This window comes from Vulpes lagopus, chromosome 3 (assembly GCF_018345385.1).
Source record: "Vulpes lagopus strain Blue_001 chromosome 3, ASM1834538v1, whole genome shotgun sequence".
NCBI classification, from domain to species: domain Eukaryota; kingdom Metazoa; phylum Chordata; class Mammalia; order Carnivora; family Canidae; genus Vulpes; species Vulpes lagopus.
The window spans coordinates 29,303,321-29,324,290 of NC_054826.1; the positions used below are offsets into that span (position 1 = coordinate 29,303,321).

A 20,970-nucleotide genomic window follows, 5' to 3' on the forward strand; every position below is an offset into this window, starting at 1 on the left:
TTTATTTTTCCCAACTATAACAAGAGGATCTGTCCTTCTAGAAAGACATAATGCACAAAGACACATTTCTTTCTTTTTTGCTTTGTGGTTCTGAGTAAATACATTAACCCTTTGGGGACTCATCAGTGAAGAGGAGAGGAGCATTAGATTGAGGACCTTTCCAGTTCTCATGTTGCATGACTACTATCTATACCATGTTGGAATCAGAAAACCCCAAACTGTCATGATTTACTACTCCTAACTCTGAATTTTGATAAGTGAATTTTGAGCCACTTTTCCCCCATGAATAGGTTGAGGCTACCTATCTGATATACAGAATGAAGGAGTTGGACTGAATGGTCTTCTAAGGGCCTTTCCAATTTTACCATCCTATATACTCCCCCAGGGCCTTTCCAATTTTACCATCCTATATACTCCCCCTGTGTGCACACGGCACCTGGGATCCAGAGCTTTGTGATGTGCCTCACAGTCTCTGGCATCTCTCCAGCTACCTTGGAAGGCTCTGCCTCCCCAACTGTCCTTTCAGTGCTTGTGTCTTTGGCCTCTTTTCTCCTCAGCATCATTGCTTAAGTTTTGAATTTTCAGATCTGATTGAGACTGATGAAAGTATGGCTCTTCTTAGAGAAATGCCACATGTGCATGTATATACACACGATTATAAAAAAGGCTGGTTCATGGACCCCCGTGTCATGAATACTTTGCATAAAAGCTCTCTCTAGATGACTACATCCACATCTATGGCTTCAATTGCTTTATTATCGGTGTGCTGATGGCAGCCAAACATTTCTAGTCTTTCTAGAACACCAGTCAGTGTATCTGTCTATATATAATCTTCAGAGCTGTCCAATAACAGGTGGATGCCCAGAGGCACCTCACATGCAACACATCCTCAAACTCATCTTCTCTTTCTCCGTTAACCTGTCTTGATCATGGCATGACCCAGCAACTCAAGCCAGAAACCTAGAAAATTTTAGAATATTCCTCTTCAACTCCATCACCAAGTCCATCTACCTGGTAAGAGTCTGAAATCTAACATCTCTTTCTTGCCCTCAATGTTCATTTATCTTCAGGACAATTCCACAGCCTTACTAGTTAATCTATTTCTCTATAACCCAGCCTCCACACTATCAATTATTTTCTTAAAGAAAAAAAAAAGAAAAGACCTTTGTTACTTCTAAGTGGTTCTCCAGTGTTTTCAGAGTAAGTTCAGAATCAATACTATAGCCAACAAGACCTTAAAAACTCTGGCCTTGCTTACATCTTTAACCTTTTGTCCTGTCACACATCCCTTTGCTCAACCTTGGATGATCCCAAATGGGCCATTTAAGAATATCCCAGGCCTTTATATATATATATATCCTGTTCCTTCTGCCAGGGGTAGCCTTCCAGCCCTGTATGTGTAACTTTTTACTCCTCTTCCAAATACTTCTTACTAAATGTCCCTTTGCTCTTGCAATATTTCCTATTGAATTCCTCTACTCATGCAAAGTCTCATTTGGACTTCATCTCTCCATATTCTCTAAAATGGCATTTACCACTCTATTATTTTTTCCTTTCTATCTCACCTACTAACTGGACTCGCTGAAGATGGGCCCCTGTATTTCATCCTTAAAACCTCTATGGCCGGCAGTGGGTATAAGGTCCAAGCATGGATATTTTTGGTGGATAGTTAGTCCTCTAACATTGGTTCATCTGCAGAGCATGTCTACCTGTCCAGGGTCAATTACATGGCCTGTGGTTATCAATAGGTTGGAAAAATTCCCCGGTGGAGGGATAGGTGTGTAATGGGGTAGATTAGATAGTCCAAGCTACGATTATTTCTTAGTTGCCTGAGCAAGCCTCACATCCTATCTTTTCTATCTTTCCTTGTTTTCCTTTTCAATCTCTACCATGTCAGAGAAATTACACGCGGCTGCTTCTAAGGGTTCTGGAGTGGGCTAAGTGGTCTCCATTATATAGTCTCTCTCTGCCCTCTGGTGGCCAGAATATGCTACCACATTCCACTTCAAAGAACTATGGCTTCTGGTAGCCTGAACAATTCTTTAATTGGTATGCAACTTTGGAATTCATTATCTGAGCCCATTCATCCTTTTGCATTACAATTTTCTGGAAAGATTGAATGACAAGGAGTAAAATGGTGGTTGGCATGTAATAGGCAACAATTCTCAGCTTTCTTCTTTTTAAATGAAAGAGCCCATCTTAAGAACAGGGCAAAGAAAACTTGAGTTTTATCTAATAATCAGGCTTGCTGGTTCTGGAACACTAAACCCCAAAATCTGTTAGTGAAAGGAAAGTCTGGTAAGGGAGGGCCCTGCCTTTAGATAGTACTTGTAAAGTTCCAAATAAGGATGGATAGTAATGACATAACATTTGTAGAATACTGCTCGTTGCCAGATATACTTTCTTTTCCTCATAATAGCTCAATTGAGGTAGATGCCTAGTTCCAGAATGTTGGCCTACCGAGTGAATTGGTCAACTGGGGCGAAATAAATCCTCAAGTGGGGAAGGAGGGACCAGAGTCAGGGAGAAGCTATACAGGCCTGATGAAACAGCTGATTCAGAAGGGATAATAGCAACCTCTTTTAGTTTAAAAAACAAAATATCAAACAAAACCATAATGTACCAACAGAATCAAAGTAAAACGTTTGGCCAATGTAAACCAGACTACAGAAGCTCTCTCTTTTGGCTATAATTCCCACCTACAAGGGTTTAATTCATTATGATATATTAAATGAATCAAGAACGTGGTTGTTTTTTTTTTTTTTTTTAGCAAGTTTAAGCACATATTTACTGAGTACTACTATGTGCAAGGCACTTAAAGCTTTAGCCCCCAAAGTCTTATGTGTGTAAATCCTGCAATGACTTTATGTGGAAGGAAATAGGCTTAACTTTATATATTGGAACTATTCACTATCAAAAAACAGATGATAATCTGGACTGGAATACTATTTGAGGCAATAATATCCATGGAAAATTTTTGCAAATTCTTTCAAATAGAGGACAGCCTTACCCTATCTTCAAGTCATTTTCTAATAGAATCAGTGCTTCATGCAGTTTTATAAAAAGGTGGCATTGACGCATTATATGTATATTATCAATTTATACACAAATGTTTATTGAAGTGCCTGTGATGGGCCCAGCACAGTGCTAGGCACCATTAAGGTTATAACCAAAGGTCCCTGCTTCCATGGAGCTTACAGTCTAGTCCAAGAGCCACGAAACATTGATAAAAAAATATTTTTTTCATTGATAAAAATTGGTAGAGACTGTAAGTGCCAAGGAGTTGAGAAAAGGGTAAAACAGGTACCGAATCTTCAAAAAAGGCTACGAAAGAGAACTCCAGTTCTTGAAGGGGTTTTTGTGGACCTACGTTGGTAGAGAGCAGGGGGAGGCATTCAAGTGAAATCATGCCAGCACACGTGGGTACAGAGTGAAAGAAAACTGCCTATCAGGGGCAGTGCCCACACTGAATTGTACTGAGCAAGCAAGCTGGAAATGTAGGTTGTAGGCAACTCTAGAGGGTGCTAAAACTCAACTGAATAATTAGTCTTGTATTTATTTATTTTAGGCATTTGAGAATTACTACAGACACTCAGGCAGGGGAAATGGCAGGATGTCAATAGATCTAACATTATGTGCCAAACAGAAGAAAGGTGAAGAAAGGAATTTGAAATTGTGTCAGTAATCCTGACACAAAACGATGACACAGCAACGTAGTGAAGTTGCTGTCAATAAGTGGAACCACAGGACTTAGCCAGAAGACACTACTTTCTTTTCTGAAGTGTTAGGGATTTAAAATATGTGTAGTACTTGTAATTAAAATTATACATGTTAAAAGGAAAAATATACAAAATAAGGTTTCAAAAATCCACTTAAATATGCTTTTTGTGATTGTTTTGTTCAACATGGAAGCTGTACTTTTTTTTTTTTTTTTTAGATTTTATTTATTCATGAGAGACAGAGAGGCAGAGACAGAAGCAGGCTCCATGCAGGGAGCCCGACGTGGGACTCGATCCTGGGTCTCCAGGATCACGACCTGGGCCAAAGGTGGCGCTAAACCACTGAGCCACCCGGGCTGCCCCATACATTCTATGATATATCTGCCTTATATATGTTTTGATTAAATGATTACAGAAAGAAAAATAACTGAATTGCAATGGGTTCCTGAAGTAACCAGAAAATTAACCTGTATGGAAGGAAAAACTACTACAACACTGACAGGTATTTGTATGTATCTTCTAAAAATGAAAGAGACACTTATCTTCCATATTAGGAACAGATACTAGGGTTATAAAGGATATTAAGAATGACTTCTTTATAGGAGAAAAACTTTAATATAAATCTGATTATAAATTTATGTAGTTCTAAATAACTTAAAATCAACTCTGCTCTTGCAGACGTCTATGCAGAACAAACATAAAGGAATTAAAGGTGAAGTGATTTTAACAAAGGCAAACAGTGTGCCTTCATCTTAATCACAAAATCTGGGCTGGATTATCCACAGGTGTGGAGAGCAGCGTGAATAATCCAAACAGGGACCAATCCAAATCCTGTCACACGTGTTCTCTCTCCCACAAACTTCCCTCTCACCTTGTCTGGAAAGTCAGAGAGGTACACAAAGCTGTATGTTCTCTCCCAGGATTCTGATATACAAGGCACCCCACATTGTGTCATACCTTCTCCTTAATTCTCAAATTCTCCTGTGCCCCAGCTCCCTCTGGGTAACAAGCCTCAAGCATTACGAGATGTGTTAATATGCTCGGTGGCTCCTGTCAATGCTTTGGGCACAGACAGATGTACCTCTACTCACTACTTGGTTAGCTGGTGGGACCTTCAAGAGAAAAGCTAAGAAGATTCTAGAGTTACCAAATCAGTAGAAAGGAGTTAGTGGATCCGGAATAAGAACAGCTAATGCTCCCCTCTTTTTCTTTTGCTAGTGAGTGTGAGTATTCAGTTGGTTTGCTGAAGGGAGAAGTACTAGAATCCAGCTAGACCAGTGGTTCTCAAAGTAGGGATCCTGGACCACATTAGCATCAGCATGACCTGGGAACTGGTTAGAAATGCAAATTTTGGGGCCCCATCTAAGACCCACTGAATCAGAAGACTGGAGGTAGAGCCCAGCAATCTGGGTTTTAGCAAACCTTCCAAGTGAGCTAACATTTGGAAACGACTGAGCTCCAGACCCACAGTGTGCTTGATTTTCCTGTGGTCAGCACAGTAATTCCCAAACTTTTCTGCACATTGGAATCACCTGGGGAGTTTTACAAACTACTAAGGCTTGTGACCCAGCACCATAGATTGTGATTTCATTGGTCTGGGATAAGGCCTGTGCTTTGGAAATTTTTTAAAGATCCTCAAGAGATCCTTAGGTGCAGACAACTTTGGGAACCACTTGGTTAATCAAAAGATAACACACATTAGTCAAATTTCATTTCCAGATTCCACTCAAGGAAGTTTCCTGATTATTTCAGAGGACTGGAATGTTGTCATTATAATATTGCTTACATTTTAAGTTCAATAGCCTATCTTAAAAAAAAAAACTTTATTCTCGTAAACTACATTTTCAAAATGAATAGAGGTAGGAAATGCCTATGTTATTTTGTTTCAAGGAAATCTGCAATTTTGGAGTCAACAAGAGTTTGTGTCATTTTTCTCATTAAGTATTCATCAATACCATTCAGCTGTCCAAAAATGGCATCAGGAACCCCTTTGCAAGTGGAAAGGAACTGTCTAAGTTTCTGTACACTTGAGATGGCCTCTGTGATGGTGATTTTTGGCTGCTGTGCTAAAGATGCCTCCTCTTCCTCTTCACTTCCGGCTTCATCTGTATTTTCACCAACCTCCATGCCCGGGATGACCTCTGTGTCTATCAGCTCTTGCGAGATGATGAGGTCATCATCTGCAGTGATAAAGTCCTGGACATTGATTTCATTGGGGACACAAGTGGCAATAGCCACGGAGTGCCACAACTTCTCAATGGCTACCTCTGGTTCACTGACTGCTGCTTCTGTGTCAGAATCCATCAGTTCCATAGGGATGATGCCTGCCTTCTGCCAGCATCTCACCACCGTGGACTGCTTGACTGACCACCATGCTGCAGCAATCATGTCAATGGCCTGCCTAATGTCCACCTCTTCGTGATCTTCACTGCTGCGGAGCTTGAGGAGGATCTGTTTCAGGAGGTGGCTTCGGTACAGCACTTTCGTGGTATGAATTATGCCGAGATTCAGTGGCTGCAGGACGGCAGTACAGTTAGAGGGCAGGTAGCCCACCTGAATCCTTTCCAAGCGGGGCAGCATGTTGTGAGCAGAGCAGTTGTCAATGAGCAGGAGGATGCGGCGCTCTGCCTGCTTCATCCTGGCATCCACTTGCATCAGCCACTCATTGAACAGATCCTGCGTCATCCATGCCCACTGGTTGGCTCGATAATCACATGGGAGGGAATGGACGTTCCTGAGACAGTGTGGGTTGGCTGACCTACCAACAATCAATGGTCTCATTTTTTCAGTCCCGGAAGCATTGCAACAAAAGAGTGCTGTCAACCGCTGCTTTGCTTTCTTGCCTCCTCTACAATGGTCCCCTTTAGCAGCAAGCGTGTGCTGGGGAAGCAACTGGAAAAACACTCCTGTCTCGTCAGCATTAAAGATATCATCTGGGCTGTAGTCTGCAATCAGTTTTATAATTTCCCCTGCATGCCACTCATTAACCTTATCTATTCCTAGACCATTCATTAATCTGTCACTATCCTCTCTACAGACTGCTTTCAAAGCAATTCCGTGGCGGTCCCTAAATCTGTTCAGCCAGCCCACACTTGCTTGGAAATTGTCATAGCCAAGCATGTTGGCCAAGTTTAGTGCTTTTTTCCGAATGACAGAACCAGTCACAAGAATGTTTTTGGCATGGATTTCCTGAAACCAAGCAAAAACAGCCTTATCAATGTCGTCATAGAGAGCGTTCCTCATCCTTTTCCGCTGGGGTCCTACAGATGCTTCCCGTACCTTCTCTTCAAATTTGGCCCTATCCTTTAAGAACGTAGACAAAGTAGAAGGAGTGATACCGAATTCTTTTGCCACATCACCTTTCCTCTTTCCTGAGTCTACAGCTTCCACAACTTTCATTTTCTCCTCCAGGGAGAACTGCCGACGTTTCTTGTTCCCCTTGTTTGCCATATTCACAGAATGAGTTCTGGGTTACAACTACCAGGGCTGAGTGTGTTCCTCCTCTTGGCTTGTTTTGCCGCAAGTGTAGAAAACTGAGGAGACAAAATGTGGCGTACGTGTCAGGAACCAAAGATAATGAATTCCCCCTAAAAGATGTCAGATTTTTCAAAATCCTACTAGGAAATGATAAGGCCAAAGCCAAGAGAAAATAGAATTTATACAACTGAGTTTTTGTAAGGATTATTTATATAGGCTCAAGGAGTGTTTGAAATAGAAGAGATCTTACAGAGGATCTAGTTCACTTAAACTTTTGGAGCTTCTATAAAAATAATGTCAGTTCTATTGTGGGAATAGATTGAAATGATATATGGTAAAAGAGGTTTACAAACAGCAGTGCACTGTATAAATTCAAGGTGTTATTACCTGGGTCATTTTATAACAGAAACTGAGGCTCAGAGAAGGGACTTACTCAAGTTCATACAGCTCAGATTTCATGACTCAAGTAGTGCCATTTCTGCAATTCCATAATCCTCCTGGATATTCCACCCAAATCAGATCTTCAAAGCTCTATCACTATTTGGCTTGGATGGATTTTCAGTGAGGGAATGTTTCTGGTAGTCACGCATTCATTTAGTGAATATTTATAGGTGCCAAGTGGTAAGGATACAGTGATGAACAACACAGTCAAGGTCCCTGCCCTTATGAAACATACAATATGTTGGAGTAAGATAAACAAAAGAAGAACAGATAAATAAGATAATTATAGAGTGTTATATGACCATGAAGGAAGTAAACATAATCAGGCAGTAGCAGTTTTGGTAACTGCCTGTGAAGACATTTTATCATGAAAGTCCTCAAAGGACACGAGAAGCTGCTGTGACTGCCCCTTTGCAAGGGCTGACTCCTACCACCACCTCCACACAAGTATCTATCCATTCTTGGCATCCTCTGTGTGCAAAGCACTGTGCTCGATGCCAGCCAACCAAAGACGGAAGGAGCATACTGCTCACCATTGAGAAGCCTATCCGGGAAGCAGGGAAGATGAACACTGGAGTGCATGAAAACTATAAGAGGTTACAGAGTCCCTTAGAATACGGAAATGAGGATGATCAACTGGGTGGGACACGGATGAGTAGTGTGCTTCAAAGAAGAAATGATATTGATGTCGGACCTTAAAGTATAAACAAGTGGGAGTTCATGTGATAGAAGGAAATATGTGTAAAGGCAACAAAGTAGTATAGAAAACAAGATGGCATGGTCCGGGAAAAAAGTCTTTGGAGAAGAAAACAAGAGCCAGTTCATAGAAATTCTAGCTTGATCCTGGGACAATAGAGGCCATAGAGGTCTGTTTATTTAAACGATGCCATCAGATTTGCACTTTAGAAGAGTCCTTTGGTTGCAAAATGGAGAACCTAATGGGTAAAATCCATTTTCCTACGAGGTGGCCCTAGATAAAGGCAAGCTAGGTTAGTAGGTCACAGACAGTTGGGATACAGTACTTTGAATGCAAAGGGAAGCTACTGAAGGATTTTAAGGAAGAAGAAAGACAACTACTAGGTAAAGAATGGAATTGAGAGAAATAGCAGGGGACTAGTTAGGAGGCTGCTGCAGGAGTCCAGATGTGCGATAATGGTGGCTTGGACTACAGTAATAGTGGATATGGGAAGAAGCAGTGGGTTTGGGACTATGTTTTTGCAGATCTTGCTAATGGACTAGATGTCAACTGCAAGAGGAGTTCAGGATAACTCCCAGATTTCTGGCCAGAGCACTGAGCCATCAATGGATGGTCGTGCCATTTTTACAGAGATTAGGAACCAACTGAAGGGATGGAAACCAGTTATTGAAGATCTACTTCGTAATCAGAATTTGCTACTTTACATGCTTTAATACAGCTGACACAATGGCAGGACTTGGATTTTCAAATCCAGGGAGACTCTGCACAAAGCCAGTGTTCTGAACATAGAGTACTACACACCTTGTTCTGGGAACTACCAATATGGAGAGGTGACCTGAGAAGAGAATGACGTAAGAGCCAGGCCAGCGTCTGGCAGGTCAAGCGAAGTTCGAATTTTATTCTAAGTGAATGAAAAGACACTGGAAGGTTTTGAGCAGGGACTGAATGAATCAGTTACGGCGCAAAAAAAGATGCAAAAAGATCAATCGGCCTGTTGCGTGGAGAATGGACTGCAGAGCGCCAAGGGGGGAGGTGGGAAGAAACTGCATGGATCCAGGAGGGGGGATAGTGGTGACTAGGAGACTGGGGACAGTGGTCCAAGGAGGAAAGTATGCAGATTGGAAATACGCTCGCAAGATAGTGGGGGTGGGGTGGGGTCGTGCAAGGACTTGTCCAAACGTAGAACAGGCTGTGACGCTGGCGGGAAAAACGTACGGCATCCTTGTCTGCTTGCAGAGCCTCTCCACTTGGTCATGCGGCGCAGTTTCAATCACTCGGGGAGCTCCCTACCTAAGTGTGTGTGTGGGACGGTGGGGCGGACGGCTCGATGCGGCACTAAGCTGCGAGAACCGCATCCTGAACGCGCAGGGGCAGGCTGGGCGGGGCCGGGCCGGGCCGGGGCCGGGCCTCCAACACCGTGCGGACAGGGCGCTGCTGGGGCTCCCCGGGGCCCGACGCGGCCCTGAGAGGCGAGGCGGGGCCTCGACCTCCCGCGCTCGGCACAGCCCCGCCCCGGTTACCTGAGCGCCCCACGGCAACGCCCGGGGCTAAGCGGCCTGCGCGTCCCACCGCGGGCGGCCGCAGCTTCCTCCTCCTCCCGGAACCTCTAGCCGGAAACAGTCCGTCCGCCTCATCAGCCCCCTTCGGGCGTCTGGGCAGCGCCCGGGGGCCCGTCCCTCCACGGGGCTGCACTGCCGCGCATGCGCCAGGGGACGCACGCAGTCACGCGCGGCCGGCCGCTTCCGGTGCGCCGCGAGGGCCGCCGGGAAGGGTCTCCCTGGCGATCCGAGGTGTGCTGCCGCCGCTGCCGCCGCCGCCGAACCGGTGCTGCGGGGACGCCCGTGGTCCTGCCGTCTCCCTCGGGCTCCCCGGGGCTTGACCCCCGGGGCCCTCGGCAGGCGTCGGCGAGGAGCCTGCGGGGCGATCCCGTGCTCCCACACGCGCCCTCCGCGACCCCACATCGCGACTCCGACGAGGGGGAGCGAGAGGAGCTGTCGCGACTCCGCGCCGTGTGTCGCCGGGCGGGGCCGCGGGGCCGGGGCTCCTCCAGCCCCCGGGATGCGCGCGCGAGCCCTCGCCTCCACTTCCTTGTTGCCGCTGTCACGACCGGAGCCGCCTCTCGCCGGCAGCGGGGAGCGCGAGCGCGCCGGCCAGCCCCCTCGTCCAGCCCCCGGGCCGGGCGCCTCCGGGAATGTGAGCCGCGCGGCTCGCACGCTCCTCCGGGTAAGGCCCGCCCTCGAGCGCCGCGCTGCACGGTGCCGCCGACCTGCTGGGCGACCTCGGGCGGCTGCCGCGGCGCTCCGAGCCCGGGGCCGTCGCCCCTGCCACAGACGGGAGCGGTCCGCCCTGGTCGGCTGCTCCCGCGTCCGGTACGTGCGGGACATCCGGGACCCGGAGAGCGAAAGGAGCTAGCCCCGAGGCGAGCCGCGGGCCCCGGCCGGCCGCACTGTCAAAGGCCACCTCCTGAGGTTTGGAGGAGCATCTGCTGGAACAGCGGAAGCGTCTCAGATTTCATGGACTGCCCTTAATCCTGTTTTACAGATGAGAAAACCGAGGCTTAGAGCAAATAGGTTGCTCAAGGTCATAGAGCTCTGTGTGGGTGTTCTAGAAACGTGCAACTTAAATCCTCATCTTTTGCCTTTCAAAGCCCTTGGTTTCAACCTTTGTATTATTCCGCCTTCTTGGGCATCGCCGTACTGAGGCCTAGGGTTTGAAAAATAATCTCATAACCAGGCTGAAAGTGGGGGTAGTCAAACAAGCAGAAATCCAGAGTCGTCCCTTCCTGCCCCCCACCCCAAGGCGGTTGTAATGACCATGTTTCCTAAATTATTTTGCTCTGGGTGGTAAAACCGATATGTCATCCTTCACAGATGCGCTCCCGCAGTTAACTGCTTCCCTGCAAGACTGTTAAGGGCAGAGAAAAAGCACAGATCCCGCATAGCCTTGATTTGAACTCTAGCCCTTCCCCTGTGAAGGCACTGGCCTATGGCTTACCCAACCAAGTTGTGGACTGTGTTCTCTGCTTGGGTTGCGCCCTGGCGGAATGCAGGATTTATTTGTCTTAAATGGGAAGGAAAATCATTAAGAGATGACGCAGAACAAGAAAGAACCTTAGGAATAACGTGTTTTTAGCTGGGAGAGATCTTTAAAACTGTAGGTCACGTTATTGTTTGTCTGCATTTGCTAGGGGAGAGTTTTTGGCTTTCCCAACATTCTCAGAGGTATTCTTGCCTCCCCCAGATTTAGGAGCTACTGATATCAGCCTTTTGGTCTCACATGAGGAACAATTGAAATTCAGGGTGGGATGTAGACATGTCTGAGATCACATGGTTAGAGTTGAGCCTTGGAGCCGGGTCTCCTGAGTTATCAAGCAGTGCTCTTTTTCTCATTTTACCTTACCAGGTACCTCATTTGTAGAGTGAGGTTTAAATGAGGTGTGAGTGGGTTTGTAATACACAGATCTATCCTGTGTTTATTGCCGCAACTCCATCTTTCCAGAATCCTAAGTTCTCTTCTGACAGATCTTAAGAGCAACTGCAGTGTATCATTTCTGTCTCATAAAATTGAAGTGGTTTCAGGAAACCTTTCTCCCTTCAAGGATTGAGTCTTTTGGGTAAAACCCCAACTAAGAATGTGGCCACAAATAGACTTACTGTTCTTGAACTAGCCATTCAGGGTTTTTTTGTGTGTGTGCCTTCCTTTTCCTAGGAAAAGCTGTTATTAGATTTTCTGTTTCTGAAGCCAGAGAACTAATGCTGGTCTGTCAGATTACTGTTTAGACCTAAGCTGTCCAGTACCATTATCACTAGTCATATGTGGCTAATTTAAATTAATTACGATTAAAACAATTCGGTTCCTCAATCACACTAACCACATTTCAGGTGTTTAATAGCTGTATTGGAGAACACAGATACAGAACATTTCCGTCATCACAGAAAGTTTATTGAACAGTGCTGGTTTAGAGGGTTGCCAGTGGAAATAGGCAGCAGTGTAGTATAACAAAAGAAGGCTTAGAGAGTTGGCTTTTTGAATTAAAAAAAAAAAAATCTTGTCTTTCAAGTCCCTGTTTGGGTGTGGTGGCCTTAGGCGGGTCATTAAGCACCTCAGCCATAAGTTATTAATCTTTACTGGTGAACCCTTTCTTTTGTGTAGCACTTGATTGTTCTCAAATAGAGTTATATCTATAATATCTTTTGAGCCTTGTCACCATAAATCTGTACTAAGATGGGTGAGATACCTATCTTTTTATATGTGAAAAAATTGAACCTGAAATAGCTAAAGGACCTGTTCAAAGTCACACAAGCTGGCAGGGTGTAAAGAAATGTCTTACATATAGGCACTTCATATCTTACGAATAACTGAATGAATCAATGAAGCAGTTTGCTTAAGGTAATTAAACATGAGAGAAGGTCCAGAACTTCTGACTACTGGCCAAGTATTCCTTTCACCCGTTACCATATGGAATTCTTGTACTGTGGGCCTAATCTTTGAGTTGAAGAATTAGTATATCTCGTGAGTGAATATAAGCAAATGAGCTGTCAAAGCTAGTGATCCTAAATTTGCCTGGTCAGAGAAATCACCTGAGGTACTTAAGCATATAGAGTTCCATACCCTCTGGAGATTCTGATTCGGAAGAGCTGAGGTGGAACCCTGGGTTCTGTATGTTTCTTAAGTACTCCCAGTGCTTTTTAGGATCTGCTGAGTTTGGGAGATGACAACCTCGAGGCCCTGGCAGGGATAGGGAATCATTGGATCAAGTGGCTGCCACCTTTAGGATAAATTCTTGAAACCTGTTTGTATTTGACTTTTCCTCTAGCCATGGATGCATCATATGATGGTACTGAGGTAACTGTCGTGATGGAGGAAATTGAGGAAGCCTACTGTTATACCTCCCCTGGGCCACCCAAGAAGAAGAAAAAGTATAAAATACATGGAGAAAAGGCCAAGAAACCCAGGTTAGCCAACACCTTTTGGTAGCTAACATTTATAAACACAAGCTGCTTGGAGAACTGTGTTGAGGAAGACTTTAGGCTGTGTCTGTTGTTGAAGTCTCTGGATGGGCATTGGTGTTGTGGGGAGAGGGAGATGGGGAATAGGAAGTGGTTGATTGATACCATCAGTTGCCATTCCTGGCTGGATCTTGATCATGTTTTCAGGCTCTCATAGGAAATTGTACAATACAAATGGTGGAAGCTGTGTACAAATGAAGTATGTTATTTATTATTAACATTGTCAACATTTAAGGATTGAAAATAGAGAATTAATGAAAGTACAGCGTTATGAGTAGTACCAATGATATCTGTGAAGATTATCCATGTTATAGCTCTAATCTCCCTCTTAACTGGACACTCCAACTTCTTGCTGAGGTCACCACTTTTGGGTTACTTTGGTAGTTAATTTACTTCCATTTCTCAGCTCTCGGGAGGTGCTGTTGACCCGTGCGGTGATCAGAGGCTGTGTAGAGGAGTAAAGCGTGTGTGTGTGGGGGGGCATAACCAGACTGATGAGCTCCATGAGTAACCTTTTCTGATAGTGGGATGACAGGGCACATGTGTATCTGCTCATACTGACCTTTAAAGCCAATCATTCCTGCAGAAAAAGTAGTCCATGGAAAAGTAAATCAGACAAACTTTTGCTTCCAGGTTTCTGGAGGGAGAAACCTTCTATATACTATCTGGGGCTTTTTTTTTGTTTGCTTCAGCCCATATTTAGATAAGTGCTTTGAAATGAAAAGCTAAGTTTTTGCCTCTTCACTCTCAGACCTGACCATTGTACTACTTACTGGTTGAATGAAGGAAAATCTTAAGAAATCCTTGTTTCCTTTAGGTCGGCTTACCTTCTATACTATTACGACATCTACTTGAAAGTGCAGCAGGAACTCCCCCACCTCCCTCAGTCTGAGATCAATAAGAAGATTAGTGAAAGTTGGAGGCTCCTCAGCGTGGCGGAAAGGAGTTATTACCTGGAGAAAGCCAAACTAGAGAAAGAAGGTTTGGATCCTGTAAGTAATTTTTTTCCCAGCTAATTTCTCCATTGGGTCAGTAGGGAAGGCCTTGGGAAGCCCCCACCCCCTGTTTTCCTTTTTCCTTTTCTCTTCTTGAGAAAACTTTTGAGTTGAGTAAGTTTTACCTATCTTAACGGAGTAGCTTATGTAGGGATTTCTCCTGCACCATGAGGTCATGTTATTCATTGAAGGTCATGAGTATGTGTTATACTGATTGGTGTCAGTTTTAAAAATGTAATCAGCAGTTGGGCTGGGGAGCTTGGAAGTAGATACAGCTGCCTTGTATAATGTGATGTTCTTCAGTTACCACTGGTGGTTATGAACTATGCCAGAAGCCGAAGATGATGGAGGAGACAGGCTTGAAATAAAGAATGAATGAGGAGGTGTTCCAGTTTGTCAGCCATTTTGTATTTCTAGTTCATAGTAACATAACACTGACAACTATTAGTACCGCTGGTTTTTTGTTAGACTGAGATTCCTGCAGGAAAAACAACCTTGTTATAGCAAGGTTAACCTTAACTCCTTTTTTCATTTAAAATATTGTTTCTGATTTCTTTCTTTTTTTTTTTAAATTAATTTATTTATTTATGAGAGAGAGAGAGAGAGGCAGGCAGAGACGCAGGCACAGGGAGAAGCAGGCTCCATGCACCAGGAGCCCGATGTGGGACTCGATCCCGGTCTCCAGGATCGCGCCCTGAGCCAAAGGCAGGCGCCAAACCGCTGCACCACCCAGGGATCCCTCTGATTTCTTTTTTGATAATATAGAGCACAGATTCTTTAGGAATGCAACAGCTATGTTATAGAAGAAGAGGTTGTGTTTTCCCTTAGTGGAGGCCATCTGCCACTGCCATTTAAATGACTTGCCCTTATTGGCTTGGCATTCCTCTTCTAAAAGTTTTGTGTTATCTAAAGTCTTGGAGATACCAGTCCATACCCCTTCCTTTAGATGATTTGTTTCTCTTTCTTTTTCTTTTTTTTTTTTAAGATTTTATTTATTTATTATTAAGAGAGAGAGAGAGAGGCAGAGACACAGGCAGAGGGAGGAGCAGGCTCCCTGGCATGGAGCTTGACATGGGACTCGATCCCGGGTCTCCAGGATCAGGCCCTGGGCTGAAGGCAGGCGCTAAACCGCTGAGCCACCCAGGCTGCCCAGATGATTTGTTTCTAAACTGAATCTGGAGGACAGTTTAGAGGGGAGGGGATGTGAAGTCTAGGAAAAGTGCACATACTCTCTGTGGTTTCCCCGTCATAAAGTCAGCAATCTTCTGCCCTGGTACAGGAAAATGTTACATTTTCCCAGAGGGATAACAGTTTTAAAGCTAGACACTAATGTAGGTTAATACTTTTAAGATGTTTTTTATATAAATCATCTACAATGACTTTTTTCTTGTCTGGGACTTTATATCTACTATTATCTCTACTGCTATTATCAAGACATGAATGAATTAGCTCTGATATTTACAAACTGTGACCTTGGAAGAATCATTTAACCTTTGAGTCTTCATTTCCTCATCTGAAAGTGGGGAATAATAGTATCTATTCACAATGTTTAAAATAGATAATATAAGGGACCTAGCTGAGCCCTTGGCACATAGTGCCTTAATCAGTAAATATCACTCTTCAGTAGGATAAGTGTCCAGTGACCATATAATAAGAAAAGGCGTGATTTAATGAGCATCTGAATATGTCAAGACTGGGTAAGGCTTTGGGTGCTGTGTTTGACCTCTCCCAGATTGCCTGGTATGAAGGTGAGACCCTCTAGCCTGCATACTTTGGGAGCCTGTCAGAGACCTATTGGCAGCCTGGTTTCTCGGCAGCCCTTCTAGTCTCTTGCTGGATCAGTGGTTCCATGTCATTCAGGCCGCCGTGGTGTCTAGGTGCCTGGATTTGTTGATTAAGTCCAGATCATTCTATGCATTTGCTACCATTTAATCTTGTTCTGACCTGTCTGCTTCAAAGGGTGACTTGAGAATGTCATTTCTCCATTATCTCTCCAGTAAAGGCTCCATAAAGGATTTGGCCTGTCTGCTTTTATGTTTCATCTGAGTGCTTCTTTCAACTTTCATCTCTGAGTGCTTCCTTTGTACCTTAAGTAGTCTCATCGACTTCTTGCTTTTGATGTATTTAAGGATCCTTTTGTAATGGACTTAGTGTTCCTTTTAAAAGATGCATCTGAAATGATTTCCATTTAATTTCAGCTTTCATTTAACTTGACTTTGAACTTTTCTGTTTTCCTTATTGGGTAACTTGCAGCTTAATTTGAAAAAAATAAAAAACAAAAGTACCTTTTCCTTAGCCATGAAAGGTTGCACTTCGAGTACCTGGTTTCCTTGCTCCTTAGAAGACCTGGCTTGGAATCCTAGCTTTACGACTTACTGATTTTGTATTTGGAGAAGTTTTATCTCTCTGAGCTTCAATAGGAACAGTAATATTACCCAACTTAATAGCATTGTTAAGGTCAGGACAGTATTTTCTAAACTTTAAGATCCTAGTCAGTGTTAATATTTGTATCCCCCAGTATATTCAGGTCCTTGTCAGATATCCCCATCCATACATACTTTCTCTCGTGAAGAGATCAGTTCATTTTCTGCTCTGTAAGTCTGGGAGAAACCAGTGTTATCAGAACCCTTGCTTTCTGTCTTGAGGTCCAGTATGGCCTATTGGCTTGTATTTTATGCTTTTGGGGGTTTTACTGAACATTATACATTCTACTACCTTGGAATTCTAAAGTATCAGAGCTAGAAAGGAGCTCATAAATAACTATATTCCGATAGGGCAGCAAGACATAAAAGTGGAAAGTATTTGCTCAAGGCTGTGCAGATTTGGGATTCTAGCTCACAGTTTTGAATGCCGAGATCATTGCCCTTTTCAGAGTCTGATCCCTGTTATGAGCTCCTGTGTGATTGAGCAAGTAAGCTACATGGGCTTAAGTGTGGTTCAGAGGAAGATAGCGTTGCTGTTGGCAGAGGCTGACCCTCTCAAAATCTTAGGTCAAGAGAGGAGTCTTTCTGGTCCCTTTTGCAGAAAATAATCCAAAAACTGAAAAATGTAATCATAAATATATGTGCATGTGGTCTTAACTCCATTTATCTCTGCTTGTCTCCCCCTCACCGGCTTCCTGGTCCTCAGAACTCCAAGCTCTCTGCACTGACTGCTGTTGTTCCGGACATCCCAGGTTTCCGCAAGATCCTCCCCCGCTCAGATTATATCATCATCCCCAAGAGCAGCCTGCAGGAGGACCGCAACTGCCCTCAGCTAGAGCTTTGTGTGGCCCAGAACCAGGTGTCCCCTAAAGGACCATCGCTTGTGTCCAACACTGCCCCAGAGGCAGTGCCTAGCCATGCGGGCATGGCAGAGCAGTGCCTGGCTGTGGAGGCCCTAGCTGAGGAGGTGGGAGCCCTTGCCCAGCCGGGTGTCGTACAAGAGATCACCACCTCAGAGATCCTCAGCCAGGATGTGCTCCTGGAGGAGGCTTCCCTGGAGGTAGGGGAGAGCCACCAACCATACCAGACAAGCCTGGTAATTGAAGAGACCTTAGTGAATGGCTCACCAGACCTCCCCTCTGGAAGCCTGGCTGTGCCCCACCCCCAGGTTGGGGAGAGCATGTCAGTGGTAACTGTCATGAGGGTAAGTGACTTTGTACTGATGTCTCTTTTGGTTTATCTGGAATTACTACAAAGGCAGCTAGCACCGTGCAGTGGTGATTAAGAGTACTGGTGTGGACTTCTAGTAGGACTACAGTCCTCTTGAACCTTTTGCCCCTGGGCTTACTTAAAGTTCTCCTCAGTTTCTTAAGCACTCAACCAACTCCTTTTGCCCAGCATAGCCAGGACTTTCTTCACATGAGAGTACCTGAAGTATGTAACAGCATTTAAATAATACAGGCTATCCATGAATCAAAGCCAGGATCTCTCAGGCTATTAGGATTTTATGTTCCCTGAAGATTGTGTCAGCAGACACAATGGCACCTTGAACTGTTTAGTAGGAGAATTTCCAAATAGTCTTCCTGGGTGCAGAGTGGGTAGGAATAAGAAAGCTCTCTTCAGGGCAGCCCTGGTGGTGCAGCGGTTTAGTGCCGCCTGCAGCCCAGGGCATGATCTGGAGACCCTGGATCGAGTCCCACGTCAGGCTCTCTGCATGGAGCCTGCTTCTCTCTCTGCCAGTGTCTCTGTCTCTCTCTCTCTGCAGCTCTATGAATAAATAAATAAAATCTTTAAAAAAAGAAAAAAAAAAAAAAGAACCATAGTTAAGAGGGAAGTCTCTCCAGTGGCATAAGTCCAGCTATGCCCGGTTGAAGGGAAAGAGCAGGTTCAGCAATCCCACAGCCTGGTCCCCCCAGAAGCAGGGGAACTACCACCATGCCTTCTATTACCCTGGGTAGTGTGGCATCCTCAGAGAGGAGGAGTTCTGCCCCGGTCAAGAGGAATATAGGATGGCCTATATGTACGAGAGCATTGTAGCCCCTTGCAAAGGAATCTGTGTTAGACCTAAATCCATTTTATTGTTATTGCCTTAGTGCTATTTATGATAATGAAGCATGCCACCTGCCTAGTTAAGCTAGATCAATAGGATGTTAAGAACACTTGGCAGGGTCAGAACAGTTGGGTTCTTTCACTAACTGCTTATGTGATTTTAGGAGTCTTCAGTCTCCTAAGACCTCAGTTTTCTCATCTTTAAAATGAGGATAGTCCGCATTCTCTGCGGTAACAGTTTACTCTGTCTTATTTTTGTTTTGAGATAGATTCATCTTTTGGATAAGCACATTGTTTGTGATTATTGGACTCAGTCTATGTTGTGGGCGGCCCTGGGTGTTCTTCATTCCATAACTGTCCTTCTCTCCATTGTGCCCACAGGATTCCAGTGAGAGTAGCTCCTCTGTGCCAGCCACACAGTTCATCATGTTGCCTCTTCCTGCCTACTCAGTTGTGGAGAACCCCACCTCCATCAAACTGGTCAGTGTGTGGAGAGTTAATGGAGATAAGGGCTCTGTAAAAATTCTCCCCCTCGTAGTTTTCTAAAAGTCTTGATGGCGTTGAGGGAGATAGGACTGCCAAAGGTCTCAAATCACCTACCTGCTCCAGGTATTATTTAGCGGGTGTGGGGGTGGTGAGGAGAGTCTTTGAATGGAGCTCTGAAGGATCTTAAACTGCTCAAGATACATACAAATTTTTCTCTTTAAGAACATTTACCTGGGTAGATTCAGTGCCTCTTACCAAATTTTCAGAAGTATATGTGGTATAGAAAAATTGAGGGCCACTGATCTGATTCAATCCTATTATTGTACAGATTAGAAAAAAGGCCTAGAGAAGGGGAAGGACTCTATGATTCAAAGACACTGAGCTGCAAAACAGGCCAGAACCAGGACTCTGGTCTTTAGATTCTCAGTTAATGGTTTTCCTCATCACATACTGCAGCATCTGAGCTGAAATTTCTCTCTAAATATTTTATGGTTTTTTGTGCTGTTATAATTGGTAGTTCAAAACGTTTCAATATTTGATTATTCACTACTAATATATAATAACATAGTTGACTTTTTTTTTGCATATTAAACTTAACATTCTACAACTTTTATTTTGCATATTAAACTTGTGTTCACAACTTTAACATTTGTAGTTTCTGTTGTATTTTCTACATAGTTTTGTTTGTGAATAAAGACAGTTTTATTTCTTCCTTTCTCATCTGGATTCCTTATTTCTTTTTCTTACTGTACTGTTTGGGATCTCTAGTACAATATTGACTAGAAATGGTCAGAGCAGATATTGTCATCTTGTTCCTCATCTTAGGAGGAAAACATTCAGTCTTTCACCAACCATTAGGTGTAATATTAGCTATAGGTTTTTCATAGATATCCTCCTCAAGTTTAGGAAATTCTCTAATATTCCTAATTTGCTGGGAGCTTTTATCAGGAATGGATGTTGGATTTTGTCAAATGTTTTTCCTAGGTCTGTTGAGATGGTTGTAGGAATTTTCTTTTTTAGTTTGTTAATATGGTTAATTTCATTGTTTTTCAAATGTTAAATCAGTCCTGCATTCCTGAAATAAATGCCACTTAGCAATCATGTATTATCCTTTTAGTATATTGTTGGATTTAATTTGCTAAAACTTTTCTCAGAAGTTTTGTGTGTATATTCTAGACACAAAATGAAGGATGTTGGTCTCTAATTTTCTTGTATAATGTTTGTCTGGTTTTATTTTATTTTATTTTTTTTTGTTTGTCTGGTTTTAGTATCAGGTTTTAGTATCTACTATTACCTAGTAGAAAGAGTCAGGAAATACTTTATCCTCTTTACTTTTCAGGAAGAGTTGTGTAGTATTGGTATTATTGCTTCCTTAAATGTTTCAGGTCAAATCTGGGCCTGGAGATTTCTTGTGGGGAGACTTTTAATTGCAAGTCCAATTTTTAAAATATATATAGGACTATTTAGATTATATGTTTTTAAATAATTTTATATGATTTAGATTATCTGTTTTTGAGTGAGCGTTTGTAGTTTGTCTTTCAGGGAATTTGTCCATTCCTCTAGGTTGTCCAATTTATTGACATAAAATTGTTCAAAACTTTCCCTTATTTTTAAAATTGTGATGAAATATACATAACATAAGTTTACCATTTTAACCATTTTTTTTAAGTGTGC

At 43.6% G+C, this 20,970-nt stretch overlaps 2 protein-coding genes across 3 annotated transcripts in view; one reads left to right on the plus strand and one right to left on the minus strand.

Annotated features, from left to right (window-relative positions):
- Positions 1–39: 39 nt before the first annotated feature.
- Positions 40–10,000, minus strand: TIGD6 (tigger transposable element derived 6). Its single transcript, XM_041749551.1, has 2 exons — positions 9,855–10,000; positions 40–7,252 (listed from the first exon to the last, which is right to left on the minus strand). Exon 2 carries the CDS (start codon positions 7,167–7,169, stop codon positions 5,595–5,597), a length of 1,575 nt encoding a protein of 524 aa, XP_041605485.1. The 5' UTR covers positions 7,170–7,252; positions 9,855–10,000; the 3' UTR covers positions 40–5,594.
- Positions 10,001–10,078: 78 nt separating this feature from the next.
- The window catches only part of HMGXB3 (HMG-box containing 3), a 46,931-nt gene continuing 36,039 nt past the window's right edge, over positions 10,079–20,970 (plus strand). For both annotated transcript variants that reach the window (XM_041749545.1, XM_041749546.1), the window contains exons 1-5: positions 10,079–10,557; positions 13,151–13,289; positions 14,161–14,335; positions 17,468–17,965; positions 19,192–19,290. In XM_041749545.1, the coding sequence (XP_041605479.1) occupies positions 13,153–13,289; positions 14,161–14,335; positions 17,468–17,965; positions 19,192–19,290 (909 nt within the window). In that variant the 5' untranslated portion in view covers positions 10,079–10,557; positions 13,151–13,152. The remainder of the gene's footprint in view (positions 10,558–13,150; positions 13,290–14,160; positions 14,336–17,467; positions 17,966–19,191; positions 19,291–20,970) is intronic.

Bases quoted from the DNA above. Each gene is read 5' to 3' on its own strand.
- TIGD6 (XM_041749551.1), bottom strand. From the start codon at position 7,169: ATGGCAAACAAGGGGAACAAGAAACGTCGGCAGTTCTCCCTGGAGGAG.